The following is a 19137-nucleotide window of genomic DNA, read 5'->3' as shown; positions in this document are numbered from 1 at the left end:
AAACAATAAATCATATTGTCTCTGGCTGCCCAGTCCTGGCTAAGAAGGAATATATTAAAAGACACGACAGAGCTGGGACCTATATACACTGGAAGCTATGCCAACACTATGGAATAACAACAGAAAAAAGATGGTATAAACACACGCCAGAAAAGGTCACAGAAAATGAGAGAGCAACCATACTCTGGGATATGCCAATACACACAGATAGAGAAATTAAGGCAAATAGACCAGATATAGTTGTCAAAGATCATGAAGAAAAAAAATGCTTTCTAATTGATGTATCAATACCAGCAGATGACAACGTTTCCCTAAAAGAAATGGAAAAACTTTCAAAATACAAAGACCTGGAAATAGAGGTAACTTGAACGTGGAATCGAAAAACAGAAACAATTCCTATCATAGTAGGTGCCTTAGATATAATTAAAAAAATATTCAGACAAATACATAACAAAAACACCAGGACTTACAAATATATATAACATACAGAAAATTGCACTACTGGGCACTGCACACATCCTACGCAAAACACTTTCAATACAGTAACCATAAGAGCATCACAGCAAACCACAGCACATACCCAAGGCACACAGAGCTGCGCTCAGTAGTGAAGTAAAAGCACGTTATAAAAATAAAACTACTGAACAATAATAATAATAATTGCCCGGATGCAGTACCAGGCAGTGGCTCTCATGGTTTCTGATCTTAACTGATCGGAAGTGTTATCATGAACATTGTTTTGTCTTGGTATAAAAAGATGGGCTACAGCAAATATTCTGCTCAATACCACAGATTTGCTTGTCAGTTGTTTGACTGTAACCAGTTGAGCATGTCCCTTGGTGGCTGACGATATGTGCATCTCCGATCATGAGAAGAAGTGTGGGGGAGCATCATAGTCATGTGTTGAGAGGAATCCTTTGGGGTTTGGAGAATTTCTCCTCTGGAAACATGGGTGTTTCATTCAACATCCTTAAACAACCCTTATTCAGGGACCTTTTGAGGGAGATGGGCTACTCGACCTGAAGAAAATTCTAACTGAGTTCCACCTACAAGGTCATGCGCTGTTTATCTTGATATGAGATCCCCATGTCACACACATATGGTTGTGATGCATGTGCCTGGTGTACCTTTATCAGACAGGTAGTCATGATGGGTATAATGGGCTTCGTATATTTTACGCCAGTGTCACTTTGACGGCATGCACTGCTCTCTCACTCAACCTCGTCCCAATTTTTATCAACCTGGAAGTCAGGGCCAAACCAGACCCCAAGCAGTGTAAGTGGTCTGTAAGTCCAGCGTCTGATGGCATCATCCTGCCTCTCCGATTTGTCGGCGTTGATCTTAGCCCCTGCAACCGACTCGTATTCCTTTAGGATGGTGCCGTCCGTCTCCACTTCGGAGGCGTCTAAGACACTGCCCTCCCTTATAATAATAATAATAATAATAATAATAATAAATGGAATTTGGTTGATTGACTCACCAAGAACTTGAAGGATCTAAACACGGCGGTTACTTGGACGTGAACGATGTAAGGGAGATAACTCTGTTATAACAACCTTCACAGTTAAGACTACGTCACTTCAGAGTAGATAAAATGATGTGTGGACCGAAATATATTACTGGTATTCACAGAATGATTTAGCCTGGTCATGAGAGAGATGGGACACTATGGCCTTAACTGTGACATAAGTATGACCATGGGGAGGTCTGGAAGGGGGCTGTAATGTGTGCCTGGTGTGTGAGGGGTTTACTAATGACTGTGATGCGAATCTAATTATGATGGCAATGTTGTTTGTCATCGTCATCGGAGTCGTCACCATTTGTCCTTTAACGCCCACTTTTGCGAGCTTGTATGGGTCAGACAGAGTTCTTATCTGAGGTAAGTTGCCTGCCCTGATGCCAACCGTCAGCGGTTTGCAAGTGAAGGAGCATTTCTTCCTGGGCCAAACATGTTTAGTTGGAAATGAACAACACTGCTTGTGTGGTGGTGACACTTGTTTACAACAATCACGCAATGTCAAGACACACACACACACGCATGCATATATGACAGGCTTCCTTCAGTTTCCACTCACAAGTCTTTCATCGACCTGAGAATACAGAAAGAGACGCTTGCCCAAGGTGCCATGCCGTGGAACTGAACCTGAAACCATGAGGCTGGAAAGCAAGCTTCTTAACCACTCAGCCATACACTTCCATCTTCTGGAATTTGTTGTGGTTCCACATCAGGAGACCTATCATCAAATGTGTTCCATCCATGACTATCCTGCCTCAGTCTAGGACTACATCATTTAGTGTGTCCTTCTTTATTTTAATAAAATAAGCTGTGATTTGAGGGAGATTTTTTAGTTATTTCTAGCATAGTCTCTCCTTCCTTGGCTCGATGATGATGATGATGATTATCATTATTATTAAAAGGGTATGAGTGGTAGTAACAGTGTATATGTACAAGGTAGCAGTTCAGGAAGTAGTTGTAGTGTTAAAGAGGTAGTGTGGCACATGTGGTGTGGGTGAAGAGAGAGAGAGAGAGAGAGAGAGAGGTGAAGAGAGAGAGAGAGAGAGAGAGAGAGAGAGAGAGAGAGAGAAGAGAGAGAGAGAGAGAGAGAGAGAGAGAGAGAGAGAAAGAGAGAGAGAAAGAGAGAGAGAGAGAGAGAGAGAGAGAGTGGAGAGAGAGAGAGAGGAGAGAGAGAGTGGAGAGAATCGAGTGCCACTCACTGTTGTGGGTCATCCATTGGGTGAGGGATGATGATGAGACGAGAGTTTGGAATGACAGACGTCCATTCACGGGTTTCACATTTCTGCAAAAGACAAGAGAATTAATGGTCAGTCACACAAGACAACAGAACCAGGAAGAAGAAACGGTCAGTAGTTACACTGGGCGCCAAACTAGGCAGAACCGAACCCCAAAACCCCTTGGATGGAAAAACACCTTAAGCACAGACATGCCAGACCTGCTAATTATTACCATAGCTAATTGATTATCATAGTTGATTTATAATAATTATACTAGTATACTAACAGGCATAGGAGTGGCTGTGTGGTAAGTAGTTTGCTTACCAAACACATGATTCCGGGTTCAGTCCCACTGCGTGTTACCTTGGGCAAGTGTCTTCTACTATAGCCTCGGGCCAAACAAAGCCTTGTGAGTGGATTTGGTAGACGGAAACTGTATGTATGTGTGTGTGTTTGTCCCCCCACCAACGCTTAACAACCGATGCTGGTTGTCAAGTGTTTACGTCCCCGTAACTTAGTGGTTCGGCAAAAAAGACCAGCTTGACTAGAAGTGGTGCTCTAGCATGGCTGCAGTCCAATGACTGAAACAAGTAAAAGAATAATCCTTCTTCAGGATCTCACCTAAAGAGAAAACCATTTAGCAGATTAGCCCAAAAAATCCCTCACCAACATACTACAAGCACACAGACGTACGTCATCTATTCCCTTGAACTAGTAATCTGCATATTACTCCTACCCAACCCAACTGATACACTCACCTCTTCTTTCCCTATGTCTTGACCATATCAAAAATAGACATGAAATTATGAAGTTTTGGCCTTATTTTGGTTCTCTGAGGTCCACAGAAAATTTGAATCATTTCAAAATTATGTTCTTCAGATTCCATTCAATGTAAAATTAACAAGTGATAGTTTATTTTCGTATTTTTAACACTGAAATTTAGCTTTCAGAAAAAAAAAGGAACAGAAAAAAACCCAGCTCATCTTTGATATCAGTTCAAATTTTGTTCATTGTTCCAATGACATTGTATGTATAAAAATTTGTGAGGAATGATTTTCGTCTTGCAAGGTACTTGGTAACCCTGTCAGTACTGGTGCCACTTAGAAGCATCAAGCCCACACTGTAAAGTGGTTGGTGTTTGGAAGGGCATCCAGCTGTAAAAACCATGCCAAAACAGTCACTGAAGTCTGGTACAGGCTTCGGCCTGGCCGGCTCCTGTCAAACCGTTCCACCCATGCCAGCATGGAAGGTGGATGTTAAGCAACCATGATGATGATGATTACAAGAGAAGCCAAATTATAGAAGCTTAAATAAAGAGAGGGATCACCCACCCTGACCCTCTCTTATCAGCATCAGCATCATGATGTAACATCCATTTTCCCTGCAGGAGTCAGATGGTTTGACAGGGGCTGGCCAAGTGGAAGGGCTGCACCAGGCTCCAATTGTCTGTTATGGCAGAGTTTCTACAGCTGGATGCCTTTCCTAATGCCAACCACTTTACAAAGGGAACTGGGAGCTTTTTATGTGGTGCCAGCACCATTGCTTTTAATGTTGCACAAAGATGGGCACCAGCGCCAGAGCTTTTTACTTGTTAGCCATGTAAGCTCCATGCCAACATGCAACATGGATGTTAAATGGTGATGTATCAAATACGCTCCTACTGAAAACTAGATGACCTGACATCAAACAACAACAACAATAATAACAATGGTTTCAAATTTTGCTACAAGGGCAGTAATTTTGGCGGAGTGGTTAAGTCAATTACATCGACCCCAATATTCAACTGGTACTTAATTTATCGACCTCAAAAGGACAAAAGGCAAAATCAACCTCAGCGGAATTTGAACTCAGAATGTAATGACAAATGAAATACCGCTAAGCATTTTGTCTAGCGTACTAACGATTCTGCCAGCTCGCTGCCTTCAATAATAATAATAATAATAATAATAATAATAATAAGAGTAAGAAGGTATTCTACTAACGTCCTTGGGGTAGCAGGCAATACCAACTTTGAGATTGTCAATGTAGTTTGGTGATTGACCGAGTCCAAATACAGTGTAAGGCAGTTGCAGTGAATAGTGAGCTGACTGACTCAGTTGGGTTGCTGAAAAACACAAAAGAGAAAGAGATGGATGGATGGATAGATAGATAGATAGGTAAGTAGGTAGGTAGGTTGGTAGGTAGACAGACAGACATAGACAGACATAGACAGAGATAGACAGATAGATAGATAGATAAAGAGGTAGAGATAGATAATTTTCTTTATTAGCGACACAGGGTCAAACACGGAAGGGACAAAATACAATGTAGAGCTTTTCTTTTCAAAAAACAGAAAAATAAAAAATTTCCGATCAAAAGGGATCGTGAGAAAAAAAACGCAATCAAAAGGGATCGTGTATCACAGAAAAATTTTAAAAGTGTAAAAAGCAAGATCAGGTTTATCCGTGGAAAGAAAAGCCTACGGAAAAGACCACGGTAACCTCAGGCAGGGAAGGAATAAACACATGAGAGCAAAGTGCTATCTCTCTCTCTCTTTTGGATTTACAGGATCATGCTCAAAGTGGTTTCATCACTCGCACGCACCATCTTTGCTACATTCACCCACCTTTTTTTGAAACTTTCACGAGACAAAACCTGCCTCTCCATTCTCACCTTCCTTTTCAAGTGGTACTTGAAAAAGTTGATGAGTGATTGGCCACAGAGGTAAGTGTTTGTCTCTAATCCTTTCGCTCGAGTCCACCACACACATTCTTTCACCATGGCCACCAGTACGATGAAGACTGCCTTGCCTTCCCGGTGTGTGTGCGTGTGTCTCCTTGTCTTGACACAATGTGATAGTTGTAAAATGATTGTCATGCAAACAGCATCGGTCATTTCCTTCTGTGAAAATATATCTGGCCGAGGACAAATATTACTTTGCTTGGAAACAACTACCAAATAAATTCCTACCACAACCACTTAGACATTGAGTGTGTTACACACCTGGCTCTATAAACATGATGGGGATTACACACATAAGGAAATAAGTGGGGGGTGGTTTCCACATGTATGTGTAAAGTGTTGGGGGTGGTTACATGGATTTGAAAGAGTGGAGGGTTACACAGGAGTAAATAAGAAAACTGGGAAGAGTCTACACATAAAGTGGTTTTGATTATTTCAATTTAATCTCTAAAGCATAATTTGCTTACTTTGTACAAAATCAAGGTGGAGGCGCAATGGCCGAGTGGTTAGGGCAGCGGACTCGCAGTCATAGGATCAAAGTTTCGATTCCCAGACCGGGCGTTGTGAGTGTTTATTGAGCGAAAACACCTAAAGCTCCACGAAGCTCCGGCAGGGGTTGGTGGCGAACCCTGCTGTACTCTTTCACCACAACTTTCTCTCACTCTTACTTCCTGTTTCTGTTGTGCCTGTAATGCAAAAGGGTCAGCCTTGTCACACTGTGTCACGCTGAATATCCCCCGAGAACTACGCTAAGGGTACACGTGTCTGTGGAGTGCTCAGCCACTTGCACGTTAATTTCACGAGCAGGCTTTTCTGCTGATCGGATCGACTGGAACCCGCAACGTCGTAAGCGACGGAGTGCCAACAACAAAATCAAGATCTGATCCAGACAAGTCCACAAGGCCCAGACTAATCCCACGTAAATTATTGTAGACCCTCATCAGTTCCATTGATACAGTGATGAACTGATGCAAATGGAGAACAAAGGCTGAGCCCCAGAAACATAATGAAGCACCCACAATGGATTGAACCCACGACATACAGGCTGGTTGTTTTATCTATTTCTGTGCTTCATGTTTACTTACCAAAGCCAATTTGAAATTCTCCGGAGAAGCGAGTCGTTTTGAATTGAACCACAGGTCCCGGCTGGTTGGTGCCATAGGGCTGCGGAAAAAATGCAACGGTCAAATATGATATCAGGAAACAACTACAACACTCATTCTCTCTCTCTCTCTCACACACACACACACACACACACACACACACACACAGACTCAAACATTCACATACACATTTACACGCACACACTGACATTTATAAATACACACACACACATAAACACACTCAAATACATTCAGACATTAAAACACACACAAGCATGCATTCTCACACACACACAATTTACAAACACACTCATTTACACATACATACACACATGCACACACATACATTCACAAACAGACATTAAAACATACACACATTTACAGACACTCACTCGGACATTTACACATACATACATATGCACACACACACAGATACATTCACACATACATACATACGCACACACACACACACATACACACACAGTAGTTATTGTTTCGGTGCCCACAATTCCACCAGACAGCGATGGTATTGGTCATCCTTCTCAGACCCATCCCTCAGGGACGTCCATACGTATACATGGTCCAAACAACAACTGACCAACCTACCACAAACACACACACACACAGGGGCCACAGTCAATTACATTGATTCCAGTATACAACTGGTACATCAAAAGGGCCTTGGTAGGATTCAAACTGCCATGAGCAAACAGCACAAAGCAAGCTGTCGGATGCTCTCCCGATTTTTCTCAATCCACCACGACCACCACCAATGATATAAATAAATGGTCAAACTTACCGCCACGTTACAGTCTTCTCCACACAGACCACTGACCACTGAAAGAAGACAACAGAAAATTTGGTCAAACTCAACATAATGTGTGAGTGTGTGCAGGTGTGTATAAGTGGGTATATGTGGGCCTGGGTTTGTACCTGAGATTGTATGTGTGTGCGTGTGTATAGGTGTGCATGTGTGTGTGTATATGTAGGTGAGTGAATGTAAGTTTGTGTGTTATAATGTGGATCCTCTTCCACTTGCTGTCGGCACTGGAATGTTCTTGCTGTTACTATTATGTCATGGCAAGATTTTGTGTCTTATTATCTTTGACTCGTCTCCATCATGCAATCGCTGATAACTCCACAAGACAATGACTACGAATGTCTGCTTTGACGGTTAACTTGAAATATATGTCACTGACTGGCTCCCCGTGCCGGTGGCACGTAAAAGGCACCTTCCGAACATGGTCAATGCCAGCAGAACCTGACTGGCTCCCATACCAGTGGTATGTAAAAAGCACCATCCGAACAAGGTTGATGCCAGCCCCCTCACCCCGTCTGGTTCCTGTGCTGGTGACACGTAAAAATCACCCATTACACTCTCGGAGTAGTTGGTGTTAGGAAGGGTATCCAGCTGTAGAAACATTGCCAGATCAGATTGGAGCCTGGTGCAGCCATCGACCACATTCATATGGTGCTTTTTACATGCCACCAGCACAGGAGCCAGTCAGAGGGCACTGGCCCCAGCTACGATATTGGTTTTACTTGACTCAACAGGTCTTCTCAAGCATATCATATTGCCCAACGCATGTATGTATGGCACCAGATCCCATCATGTCTACTCTCCACCCCAACTGGTTCTGTAATCTCTCTCCCTCCCTCAAAACTTCACCTTAAACAGAAAGGAGGACCCTTAAGAAGCAATGACAGAAAAATCTCTCATTCAAAACGATTTACTAAAATATAAAACAAACAAAAAAAACAGTTGTTGGGTGAAGTATCAACCACATCCCTCTGGAGCAGTCCGGAATGGTTATGGACAGTTTCACATCCCTCCAAGGCGAATTGGAAAAAGAAATTTAAACACATATTACCTTCTTTTTTTATTCACTAAATGGTTGCATCCTTCTGCTTTTATAACATGTATCTGCTCATACAAATGCTTCAATTTGTAGGTCCTTCAAACCCACAGTAATAAATAAGAAAAAGGGGATAATATCACATGTGAAACAATCAGAACTTACCCATCACTTTCAAAAAATAAGCATCTTCAAGAAATTTGTTCTTGAAGGTCTGAAGTTTGGTTTTGCTGTCTGTCTGTCTTGAAGTGATGAAGACATCCAATACACCCTGAATAGCAATATATGGAATAAACAATAATAATAATAATAATAATAATAATAATAATGATAATAATTTAGGCACATCATCATCATTTAACATCCACTTTTCCATGCTTACGTTTTTGATGCAGATTTTTGTATGGTTGGCTGCCCTTCCTGTCACCAAGCATGAGCTGTTTCCAAGCAAGGTTCCAGACATGTCTCAGAAGACTGGGAACAAAGGACACTGCTTGCATGACGGTAACACTTGATTACAACTGTCAAGTGATGTCAAGGCAAGGAAACAGTAACATGCACACACGCACACACTGTGAGGCAACAATTCAGCACCTGACAATTCGGTGCCTGACAATTCGGTGCCTGACAATTCGGTGCAGGGCATCATATTGAAATTAGGTAACCGTTATTTTGGGGATGGAAAAAAAAAAACAAGATGAAAAATTTCAATTATTTATTTAAAAACATGTAAAAATAAAAAATACAAAAAGAATTGAAAATGCTAAATTATATTCTTTGAACCAGTAGTTAATTAAATTTTCATTGGAGATTCAAAAGGTGTAGTTATCGTTTCATATGGGCGTGTGTATGTTTATGTTTTTTTGCTGGTGTTTTTGTTTCATGTATACGTATGATTTTTGCTTATGTAGAGTTAATCTATTGTATGACTGCTGTGTTTGCAGGTCACATGTGCAAGTGTTTTAGATATACAGCCAACACCAATATAATGTAATAAAAAAAATTACATATGTCAGATGCGTGGAATTGTCTTGGCACTGAATTGTCAGTGCAGAATTGTTGGTATAGATTCACACACACATGCTTCTTTCAGTTTCCATCTACAAAATCCACTCACAAGCCTTTGTTCAGCCTGAGGCATTAGCAGAAGACATTCACACAAGGTGCCACACAGTGGGATTGAACCCAGAACCATCTAGCGACACCTGCATCTGACAATAACAATTTCTAACAGCAACACAATGGAATGACAAGGGGGGAAGATCAACTGAATTTAACTGCCAACCCCCAGTTCACCACTGATACTAGAGGATCTCAATGACCACCTAGAAACAGCAGTAACTCTTCCTCAAACCACGACACACTGTCCTTAGTCAAACACAGGACTGACACATCAGACAAATATTTTCCCCACATACTCCTGAAACGATGAGGTGGTTGTGGTTAGAATGTTTGGATCTTTTTTAAAACGGGGGCCACAGTTTTCATTAATGTTTTACGTAGTGTTTTTGGTACCGAAAGACTTTCAAACTTCGTAAACTTATCTATTTTGTGTTATAGAACAGAAAAATATTTTTGTATTCGAATTTATTTCATGTAAAAAATTGTCTTATTTCGATAATTTCAACCAATCACTGACAAGTATTCAGTTGTTTATATTTACTCCTTTGGCTCATTAAGCGATGTAAAGCGTATTTAATCTCCATACCTTCGTTTTATTTGCTTTTTTCATTTTAAATTTGCTTTAACCCTAACCCTAACCCTAGGGTTAGGGTTAGGGTTAGGGTTAATTGTTTCAGAATCGTTTGTTTATGTAGTCGGCACTTAATGTATATCGGCTGAATGGACGTCAGTGATTGGTTGAAATTACAGAAATACGACAACTTTAACATGGAATAACTTATGGATTTCTTTTTTTTTTAAGAAGACTAAGAGAAAAAGATGTTTTATATGACACATTCTACCAGTGTTCCAAGTTTCAAAGTGTTTCGTTAATGAAAAATGTGGCCCCCGTTTTAAAAAAGATCCGAATGTTTTACTTACATCTTCATCGATGTCAAAAAAGGCGGCCAAAAAGGCAGATCCTGTTGGTTGGGTGAACGAAGCTTTGTAATCGATACTGAAGGTTCGGGTGAAATTGTCCTGCGTAAAAGCTACGTTCTTCAGTAAAAACACCTTCTGGGTGTGATTCCTGCAACAGACAAGAAAAAGGGTTCAAACTTTTACAGTAATATTCCTCTCTGCTTCATTCTGCTTTCTTTCTCACTCTAGATATCAATCTTTCACGTCTGTTTTCTGTGCTGGCATGGGTTGGACAGTTTGACAGGAGGTGGCAAACCAGAGAGTTACACCAAGCTCCATTTGTCTGTTTTGGCTCAGCTTCTATGGCTCAATGCCCTTCCTTAATGCCAACCACTTTACAGAGTGTACACCAGATGCTTTTTACATGGCACCAGCACCAGTGCCTTTACATGGCACATTGTGTGTGTGTGTGCGCATATGACTCAGGTGATTGGTGATTTGTTATGCTTGAGAAGACCCATCCAGGTAAGTAAAACCAAGACCCTAAAAGCATGTTGCCTATGTCCATGGCCCTGCACACAATCTGTCCACGATAAACCTCTCCGTTCACCTCCCCACTCGCTGTATTCCCCTCCCCTCGAATTCCCATGCTCCCTTTGTACCCTTGCACACAATGTGTCCCTATCAAATCTCTTCCTCACAACATATCCTCCTAAGACCTCCCCCTCCCTCTATTTTTATCCAATCGCTACAACTCCTCCCACCTCCTGTTCTCCTTTCACCCTCCCCAATCCTTCATTCTACTTCCCTATATACATTTCCTTCTAACTTCAGTAAACACCTCCCCTGCCCCACTAGTCACCACTGGCAACAACTATGAGTAGGATTCCAATTGGCTTCTCAAGCACAACATATCACCTAAGGTCTCAGTCACTGGTCATCACCTTTCTAATGTCCAACGTTTGAAGACCATGCTTCACCAACTCATCCATGCACATCACATGACCATACCAGTGCAGTTTTCTCTCTTGCACCACCACATCTCAGGCCTCTTACGCCCAGCTTTTCTCTCAAGACACTTACACTCTGTCGTACATGCACACTGACATTGCACATCCATCAGAGCATACTGGCTTCATTTCTGTCAATCTTTCACATGTCTTCTGCAGTTACAGCCCACGTTTCACAGCCATGTAGCATGGCTGTTTGCAAACAGACATCATACAATTTGCCTTCCACTCTGAGGGAGAGGCCCTTAGTTATCAACAAAGGTACAAAACTCTCTGAACTTTGCCCGGCCTATTCTTATTCTAACAGCTACACTCTCAGAGCATCCACCTCCACTGCTGACCTGGTCACCCAGATAATGGAAGCTATCAACTACTTGGCATTTGATGAAGTATATTTTCTGTACATTCCTAGTGTCTATTGTACCTGTGCATCTGCCACACACAAAGACTAATTTCTCTGTTAACCTTCCTTTGATATTGCTGCACCTCTTATGTGTCCATAGCTTACGCCAGGTACATCTTATGGAATTTCTACCTATGCCTTTTCTACACATCAAGCAGGGCCATCTATCAGAAGGGATTTGTGAGCTGTCCACTTTCTTACTTACTAAGACTTTGGTTTTTGCTAAATTAACTCTAAGGCTTTTGGATTCTTGACCTTGCCTCCACACCTGAAATTTCTTCTCCAGTTCTGGTAGTGATTCAGCCATAAGAGCAAGGTCATCAGTATAGAGGAGCTCCCAGGGGCATCCTGTCTTAAATTTCTGTTATTGCCTGGAGGACTATGATGAACAAGAGGGGGTCTGAGGACTGATCCTTGGTAAATCTCCTCGCTCAATACTAGTCCCCCACCCTCAGTTGAAGAGGAGGAGGGTGGGGGAGTTCTTGGCTTGTAAGTTAGTTGGAGAATTCACTGCTGCCAGTGCCACTAAAACAACAACACCTCATTCACTTGTTACACCCATGAAGTGTAACATCCATCAGGTTACAGTCAATTTACTCAAGCATATGACCTCTGATAGCCTGAAGGCCACTCACTCACACACGCCTGTAACATCTTGCAAATGAGAGCCACATAAAACATCCACCCACCCCCCAATCTTTACAATGCCCCATGCTTTTGCTAAGAAATCCATTGAAGGAATCTGTTACTTACTGGTTTATGAGGACAGTTAATAAATCTGGATATCCATCAAGGTTGTAATCACCAGCACGCAGAGTAATTGGAGGTTTGACAAGTTTGTCAGCATTTTCAGGAAGAACAAACCTCCATTGTGCCTGAGCAAAGTCAACAGACAGATTGTGCCACTGTACCAAAGATAGAAAAAAAAATTAGGCAAATATTAAACAATTTATCATAATATTACTAATTGTACATCATTTAATTAATGATTTCTAACACAGGCTACACATAAGGATGGGGAGGAGGTGTTGATTTAATGAACCTCAGTATATGACTGGTACACACTTGATTCAACACCAGAAATATGATAAAAATCAACCTCTACAGAATGAAGTCAAACAAGGGATGTAATAACACAACATATTTCATTCATTGCTCCACCGATTTTATCAAAATCATCATCATCGTTTAAAGTCCGCCTTCCATGCTGGCATGGGTGGAACAGTTTAACAGGAGCCGGCCAGGCAGAAAGAAGCCTGCACCAGACTTCTGTGTTTGTTTTGGCAGGATTTTTACAGCTGGATGCCCTTCCTAACACCAACAACCCCAGCAGAGTAGACCGAGTGCTTATTACATGGCACAAGCACAGGCGGGGTCAGTTTTGACAGGGTTTTTACAGCTGTATTCCCTTCCTAACGCCAACCACTTTACAATGTGGACTGGATGTTTTTTAAGTGACACCTGCACTCACAGGGTCACCAAGTACTTTGCAAAACAAAAAAGAATTTAAATAGTAACGTTATCTGCATTTATTGCATGGGTTGGCTGGTTCCACAGAATCCGACAGGCAAATGGGTTGTGTATTGCCTGTCTGCTTGCATTGATCGCATGGTTGATAGATCTTTGAAGGGAGACAACTCAAACATTTTTACAAAGGGAGACTACCAAACGAAAATGTTATTTCCCTTCTACTAACAAAAAAAAAAAATAGAAGTGCATCTTGGAATTAGAACCTTCATCCGGTCAAGCTTTAACAGACGCCATTCCAGTCTTGCGTTAATTGAGCAAAGTCTTCAAGGAGACATCCAATGTCTCCGGTCAGTCGATCTCCATACGCTGTGTTCGGACAACCTGCTTCAGTATGTCCATGAGTTGGCAGGCGGCGGCGTGGTTGGAGAACAAACTACTTACCACACAGCCATGCCTGGTTGAATCGTTCGAGGGCCAGGAAAAAACACCTGGCAGTGTTTATGGCAGTGTTCAAATCTTGCTGAGGTCAAATTTGTCTTTCATCCCTCCAAGATTTATAAAATAAAATTAAAAGGACTACTGGGGTCCAATGGTATCGACTAGCTTCTGGCAAAACTGCTGGCTTTGGGCCTCAATTAGAAATCCTTATTATCGTTGTTATTAAGGCAGTGACCCAGCAGAATCATTAAAGCAGCACACAAAATGCTTAAATGGCATTTTTTCTGGCCCTTTGCATCCTGGGTCCAAATCCCAAAGCAGCCAACTTTGCCTTTCGTCATTTTAGAGTTGTTAAAATGAAATACCAGTCAAGTACCAGAGTTAATATAATCAACTAACCCTCATTCCTCTCTCCAGAATTGCTGGCCTTGTGCCAAAATTTGAAATTATCATCATTATTATTGTGAAGGCAGTGAGCTGGCTGAACCGTTAGTACGTCAGGCAAAATGCATTGTGGCATTTCAACAGTCTTTACATTCTGAGTTCAAGTTCTGCCAAGGTCGACTTTGCCTTTCATCCTTTTGAGGTCAATAAATTAAGTACCAGTTGTGTACTGAGGTCAATCTAACCAAGTGCCCCCCCCCCCACCTTCCCAAAAATTTCAGGCCTTGTGCCTAGAGTAGAAAATATTATTATTATTATTATTATTATTATTATTATCAAAGCAAGCCAGCTGGTAGAATCATTAAGATGTCAGGCAAAATGCTTACTGGCATTTTGTCCTCCTTTATGTTCTGTGTTCAAATTCTGCCAAGGATGATTTTTGTCTTTTAGCCTTTTGGAGTTGATGAAATAAGTACCAGTTATGCACTGGTGAACAATGAAATTGACTTGCTCTCTCCCTCCTAAAATTTCAGGCTTTGAGTGGGTGTCGAGCAAAGTAAAACCAGAGGATGAAAAAGAGTTGTGCCTATAGCACAATAGGATTATTATTATTATTATTATCATTATTCAGGTGGTGAGCTGGCAGAATCGTTAGCATGCTGGGTGAAATGCTTAGCAGTATTTCATCTGCTGCTACGTTCCGAGTTCAAATTCTGCCTAGGTTGACTTTGGCTTTCATCCTTTCGGAGTCAATAAATTAAGTACCAGCTGTGTACTGGAGTCAATCTAATTGACTGGCCTCCATCTCCCAAAATAACAGGCCTTGTACCTATAGCAGAAGGGATTATTATTATTATTATTATTATTATTATTATTATTATTATGAAGGCCGCAAGCTGGCAGAACCGGTAACACACCGAGCGAAATACTTTGTCTGTCTGCATGTTCCGAGTTCAAATTCCACTGGGGTTGACTTTGCCTTTCATCCTTTTAGGGTCAATAAATCAAGTACCAGTTATGTACTGGGGTCAATGCAATCAGCTATCACTTTCCCTGAATATTTCGGGCCTTGTGCCTATTCTAGAAAGGATTATCATCATTATTATCAAAAGGCACTGAATAGACAAAATGCTTAGCACCATTTTGTCTATCTTTATGCTCTGAGTTCAAATGCCGCCGGGGTTGACTTTTCCTTTCATCCTTTTGGGGGTCGATGAAATAAATATCAATTGATCACTGGGGTCAATGTAAGCAACTTCCCCACCCCTCAAAATTGCAAGCTGTATCCCTTCACAGCTGCATGTGTATGTGTGTCAGATCACTAAGAACCACAACATACAGCAACAACATGTCATGAGACTTGGGCCTCTCACAGGCAATGACTTAGTGACCAAGACCTCTGGCGATATGCTGGGCTTGAGAAGAAGACCCATCAAGACAAGTGAAATTGTAGTCGTGGCTGGTGCTAGTGTCACGGTGGCACAAAAAAAAGCACCCTTTGAGCATTGGGTCTCATGGAGGCAAAGTGGCTGAGCTCCTTTCGAGAGCTGGGCTTCACAGAGGCAATGACCAAGACCTTTGGCATTATGTCGTACTTGAGAAGAAGACCCATCAAGCTGAGCAAAATTGCAATCATGGCAGATACCGGTGTCACACAAATTGGCACCTGTGCCAGTGGCACATAAAAGCACCTATTACACTCTCAGAGTGGTTGGCATTAGAAAGGGCATCCAGCCGTAGAGAACTAAGCCAAATCAGACTGGAGTGCGGTGCAGTCTTCCAGCTTACCAGCCCTGGTCAAACCATCCAACCCATGCACGCATGGACAATGGACATTAAAGGATGATGATGATAAAGATCTCACTACACTCTCGGAGTGGTTGACATAAGGAAGGGCATCCAGCTGTAGAAACTCTGCCAGATCAGATTGGAGCCTGGTGCAGCCATCCGCTTCGCCAGTCCCCAGTCAAATCGTCCAACCCATGCCAGCATGGAAAAGACGTTAAAACGATGATGATGATGAAAGATACCAGTAGGAGACAAAAAAAAAGATGTAAAACAGTGATGCTGGCAATGTTCTTCATCATCATCATCATCATCAACAGAAACACATCCTAAAAAGCTGAGAGACTGCCAAGTGGTGAAAAAAATCATTACCTGTTCCTCAGAATAGACGTAAATACCACTGTTATGACACTCGGTGTCTTCGCAAAATGGCAGCAACAAGTCCATCTCGTCATCACCATCTGAAGAGAAGAGTCAGGAAAGGAATATGAAATGGCAGCAGTGATTTACCAATTTTATTACAACCCAGAACCATTTCATCCATTCATATGGTTCTCTCCACCCACGTTTTCACTGGTCACTCCTTCCTCCCCACTGCTGCCCCGAAAAATTACCTCCTCCCTTATCACCATCCATCTCTCACCCTTCCTCATGGCTTACACCTGCTTCTCTCCTCCCCACGCACTCCTACAACCTGACCAACATCATCTCTCTCTCCCTCTCTCTCTCTCATTCGTTAGCAGGCAAGGCAAAATGCTTGGCAGTATTTCATCTGTCTTTATGTTCTGAGTTCAAATTCCGCCGAGGTCAACTTTACTTTTCATCCTTTCGGGGTCGATAAATTAAGTACCAGTTGCGTACTGGGGTCGATCTAATTGACTGGCTCCCTCCCCCAAAATTTCAAGCCTTGTGCCTAGTGTACAAAAGATTACTATTCTGTTGCTCAGCACAGTCAGTCATCTCCTACTCCCCCCTCTCACACTCATCCCTACCCACCTCATACCTTGAACGTCCACCCTAACACATCATTGCCATTATATTTTTTTATCACTTTCTACCTCCACCCCAGTTACTCCTACCCTCTCTTCTAAAATGTATTCATGTAGCTCCTCAGCAGCAACACACCTATCCCACTCTGGCCCCTTTTCTCATGCTTTTATCCTTTTTTAATTACTCCACATCTCCTTGCATAATCTTTCGTCATCAAGGTTTTGTATTCTTGCAAACTGCATGATGGCCTCACTAGTATGGACAGCACAAAAAAGAAAAAGACACCCGGCACATTCTGTAAAGTGGTTGGCATTAGGAAGGGCACCCAGCAGCTCAAATGGTGCGTTTTACGTGCCACCGGCACAGAAGCCAGACAGCTGCTCTGGCAATGATCCCGCTCAGATCATGCTGTTAGCACTCCACGGGTATAGGTGCCAGTCATCGAATTTGGTTCAGTTTCGATTTCACTTGCTTTATATATGTATATATCATCATCATCGTTTAACGTCCGCTTTCCATGCTGGTATGGGTTGGGCGGTTTGACTGGGGACTGGCAAGCCAGAAGGCTACACCAGGCTCCAATCTAATCTTGCAAAGTTTCTACAGCTGGATGCCCTTCCTAACGCCAACCACTCTGAGAGTATAGTGGGCGCTTTTTACGTGCCACTGGCATGGGGGCCAGTCAGGCGGCACTGGCATCTACCACGCTTGAATGCAGCTTTTTATGTGCCACTGGTACTGACATCAGCCACACTCGATTGATGCTTTTTACATGTCACTGGCACAGGTTCCAGTCAGGTGGCACTGGCATCAGCCATGGCTACAATTTTACATGACCCAAGCACAGTATATTGCCTAACAATTGAAGGGTACTTCTAAACGGCCCAGTTATGCTGCACTGGCATAAGCCATAGCTACGATCTCACCCGGCTTGCCAGGTCTTCTCAAGCACAGCATATCTCCAATGGTCTCGGTCGCTTGCCATTGCCTCACTGAGGCCCAACGTTTGGAGGTCGTGCTTCACCACCTCATCCCAGGTCTTCCTGGGTCTACCTCTTCCACAGATTCCCTCCACTATTAGGGTATGACACTTCTTCACACGGCTGTCCTCATTCATACGTAACACGACTATACCAGCGGAGTTGTCTCCCTTGCACTCCGCATCTGCTGCTTCTTACGTCCAACCCTTCTCTCGGGGCGCTTACACTCTGTCGTGTGTGCACGCTGACACTACGCATCCAGCGAAGCACACTAGCTTCATTTCTTTCACACATAAACACACACCATTGAGCAACAGTGCAACAACAGTACAATTACATGAGCTCCAGTAAAATCCAACTTACCAACGTTGACAAATGTTGCCTGGCCAGACACTTTCACAGCATCAGGAACATCTAATGTTTTGTTCAACTGAAAGCCATCATTCTGGAAAGAGAGAGAGAGAGTAACACAAGTTATAAGGTACTTAGTTTGGTGGGCAGACATAAACACCTCCACAAGACCCCTTATCTGAGTGGGGCTGTAGCAAAGAGGGAGGTGGCTTTGTGTTAGGTGTTGAAAGGTTAAAGTATGATAGAGGAACAGGAAGAGGTTGTCTTGCTATAGGGGAGGTAGATGGCTACACTGCATTATATGATGGTGGGTGGGATTCGCTGGAAGGAAAGATGGTGGTGGTGAGGTGTCAGAGCAAACTTTCAAGGTACCCAGTGAGCGGAAAAGGGAACAGATACTGGGGATCAGGAAGAGTGGGTAGATAAGGTTGTAGGAATGTGAGAGGAGAGTGACAGGTGGTTGGAGATGGGGGTAGAGATGAGAAATGGGTTGAGTTGGGATAGACAAAAAATACAGGATGGTCACAGCTGGACTGTCACTGATCATTTATCTGATTGATTAGTACTGACTTTAACACTATGAATCTCATTGTATCCTTCTATGGTAGAATGTGATTTGAGGTAGTTAAAATTTGAAGAATACATTGGTTAATGTACTGCAGAGAACATCATATCAGAGCCAGACCGGCCTATAATCATAGGTCTGTTTGTCCCTTAATATTGCTCCCTGCTGCCACAGTGACAATGCCATGCAAAATACATGCTGTGAAGCGGTTGGTGATAGGAAGGACATCCAGTCGTAGAAACTAAACTAAAACAGACCCAGGAGCTTGACAGTCCCCTGGCTGGCCAGCTCCTGTCCAACCATCCAACCCAAGCCAGCATGGAAAA

General features: G+C 42.5%; 1 protein-coding gene across 1 annotated transcript in view; it reads right to left on the bottom strand.

Moving 5' to 3' along the window:
• The window catches only part of LOC106874308 (T-cell immunomodulatory protein), a 37156-nt gene that overhangs the window by 7550 nt on the left and 10469 nt on the right, over positions 1 to 19137 (bottom strand). Inside the window, exons 7-15 of the mRNA XM_089365438.1 lie at positions 18259 to 18340; positions 16298 to 16386; positions 12602 to 12753; positions 10457 to 10604; positions 8579 to 8684; positions 7357 to 7394; positions 6540 to 6618; positions 4716 to 4837; positions 2716 to 2798 (exon numbers count right to left, since the gene is read on the bottom strand). Of these exons, the coding sequence (XP_089221564.1) occupies positions 2716 to 2798; positions 4716 to 4837; positions 6540 to 6618; positions 7357 to 7394; positions 8579 to 8684; positions 10457 to 10604; positions 12602 to 12753; positions 16298 to 16386; positions 18259 to 18340 (899 nt within the window). The remainder of the gene's footprint in view (positions 1 to 2715; positions 2799 to 4715; positions 4838 to 6539; positions 6619 to 7356; positions 7395 to 8578; positions 8685 to 10456; positions 10605 to 12601; positions 12754 to 16297; positions 16387 to 18258; positions 18341 to 19137) is intronic.

The sequence above is a fragment of the Octopus bimaculoides genome, chromosome 1, assembly GCF_046866305.1.
Source record: "Octopus bimaculoides isolate indiv1 chromosome 1, ASM4686630v1, whole genome shotgun sequence".
In the NCBI taxonomy this organism is placed as follows: domain Eukaryota; kingdom Metazoa; phylum Mollusca; class Cephalopoda; order Octopoda; family Octopodidae; genus Octopus; species Octopus bimaculoides.
This window is presented reverse-complemented; position numbering and strand designations above follow the sequence as displayed.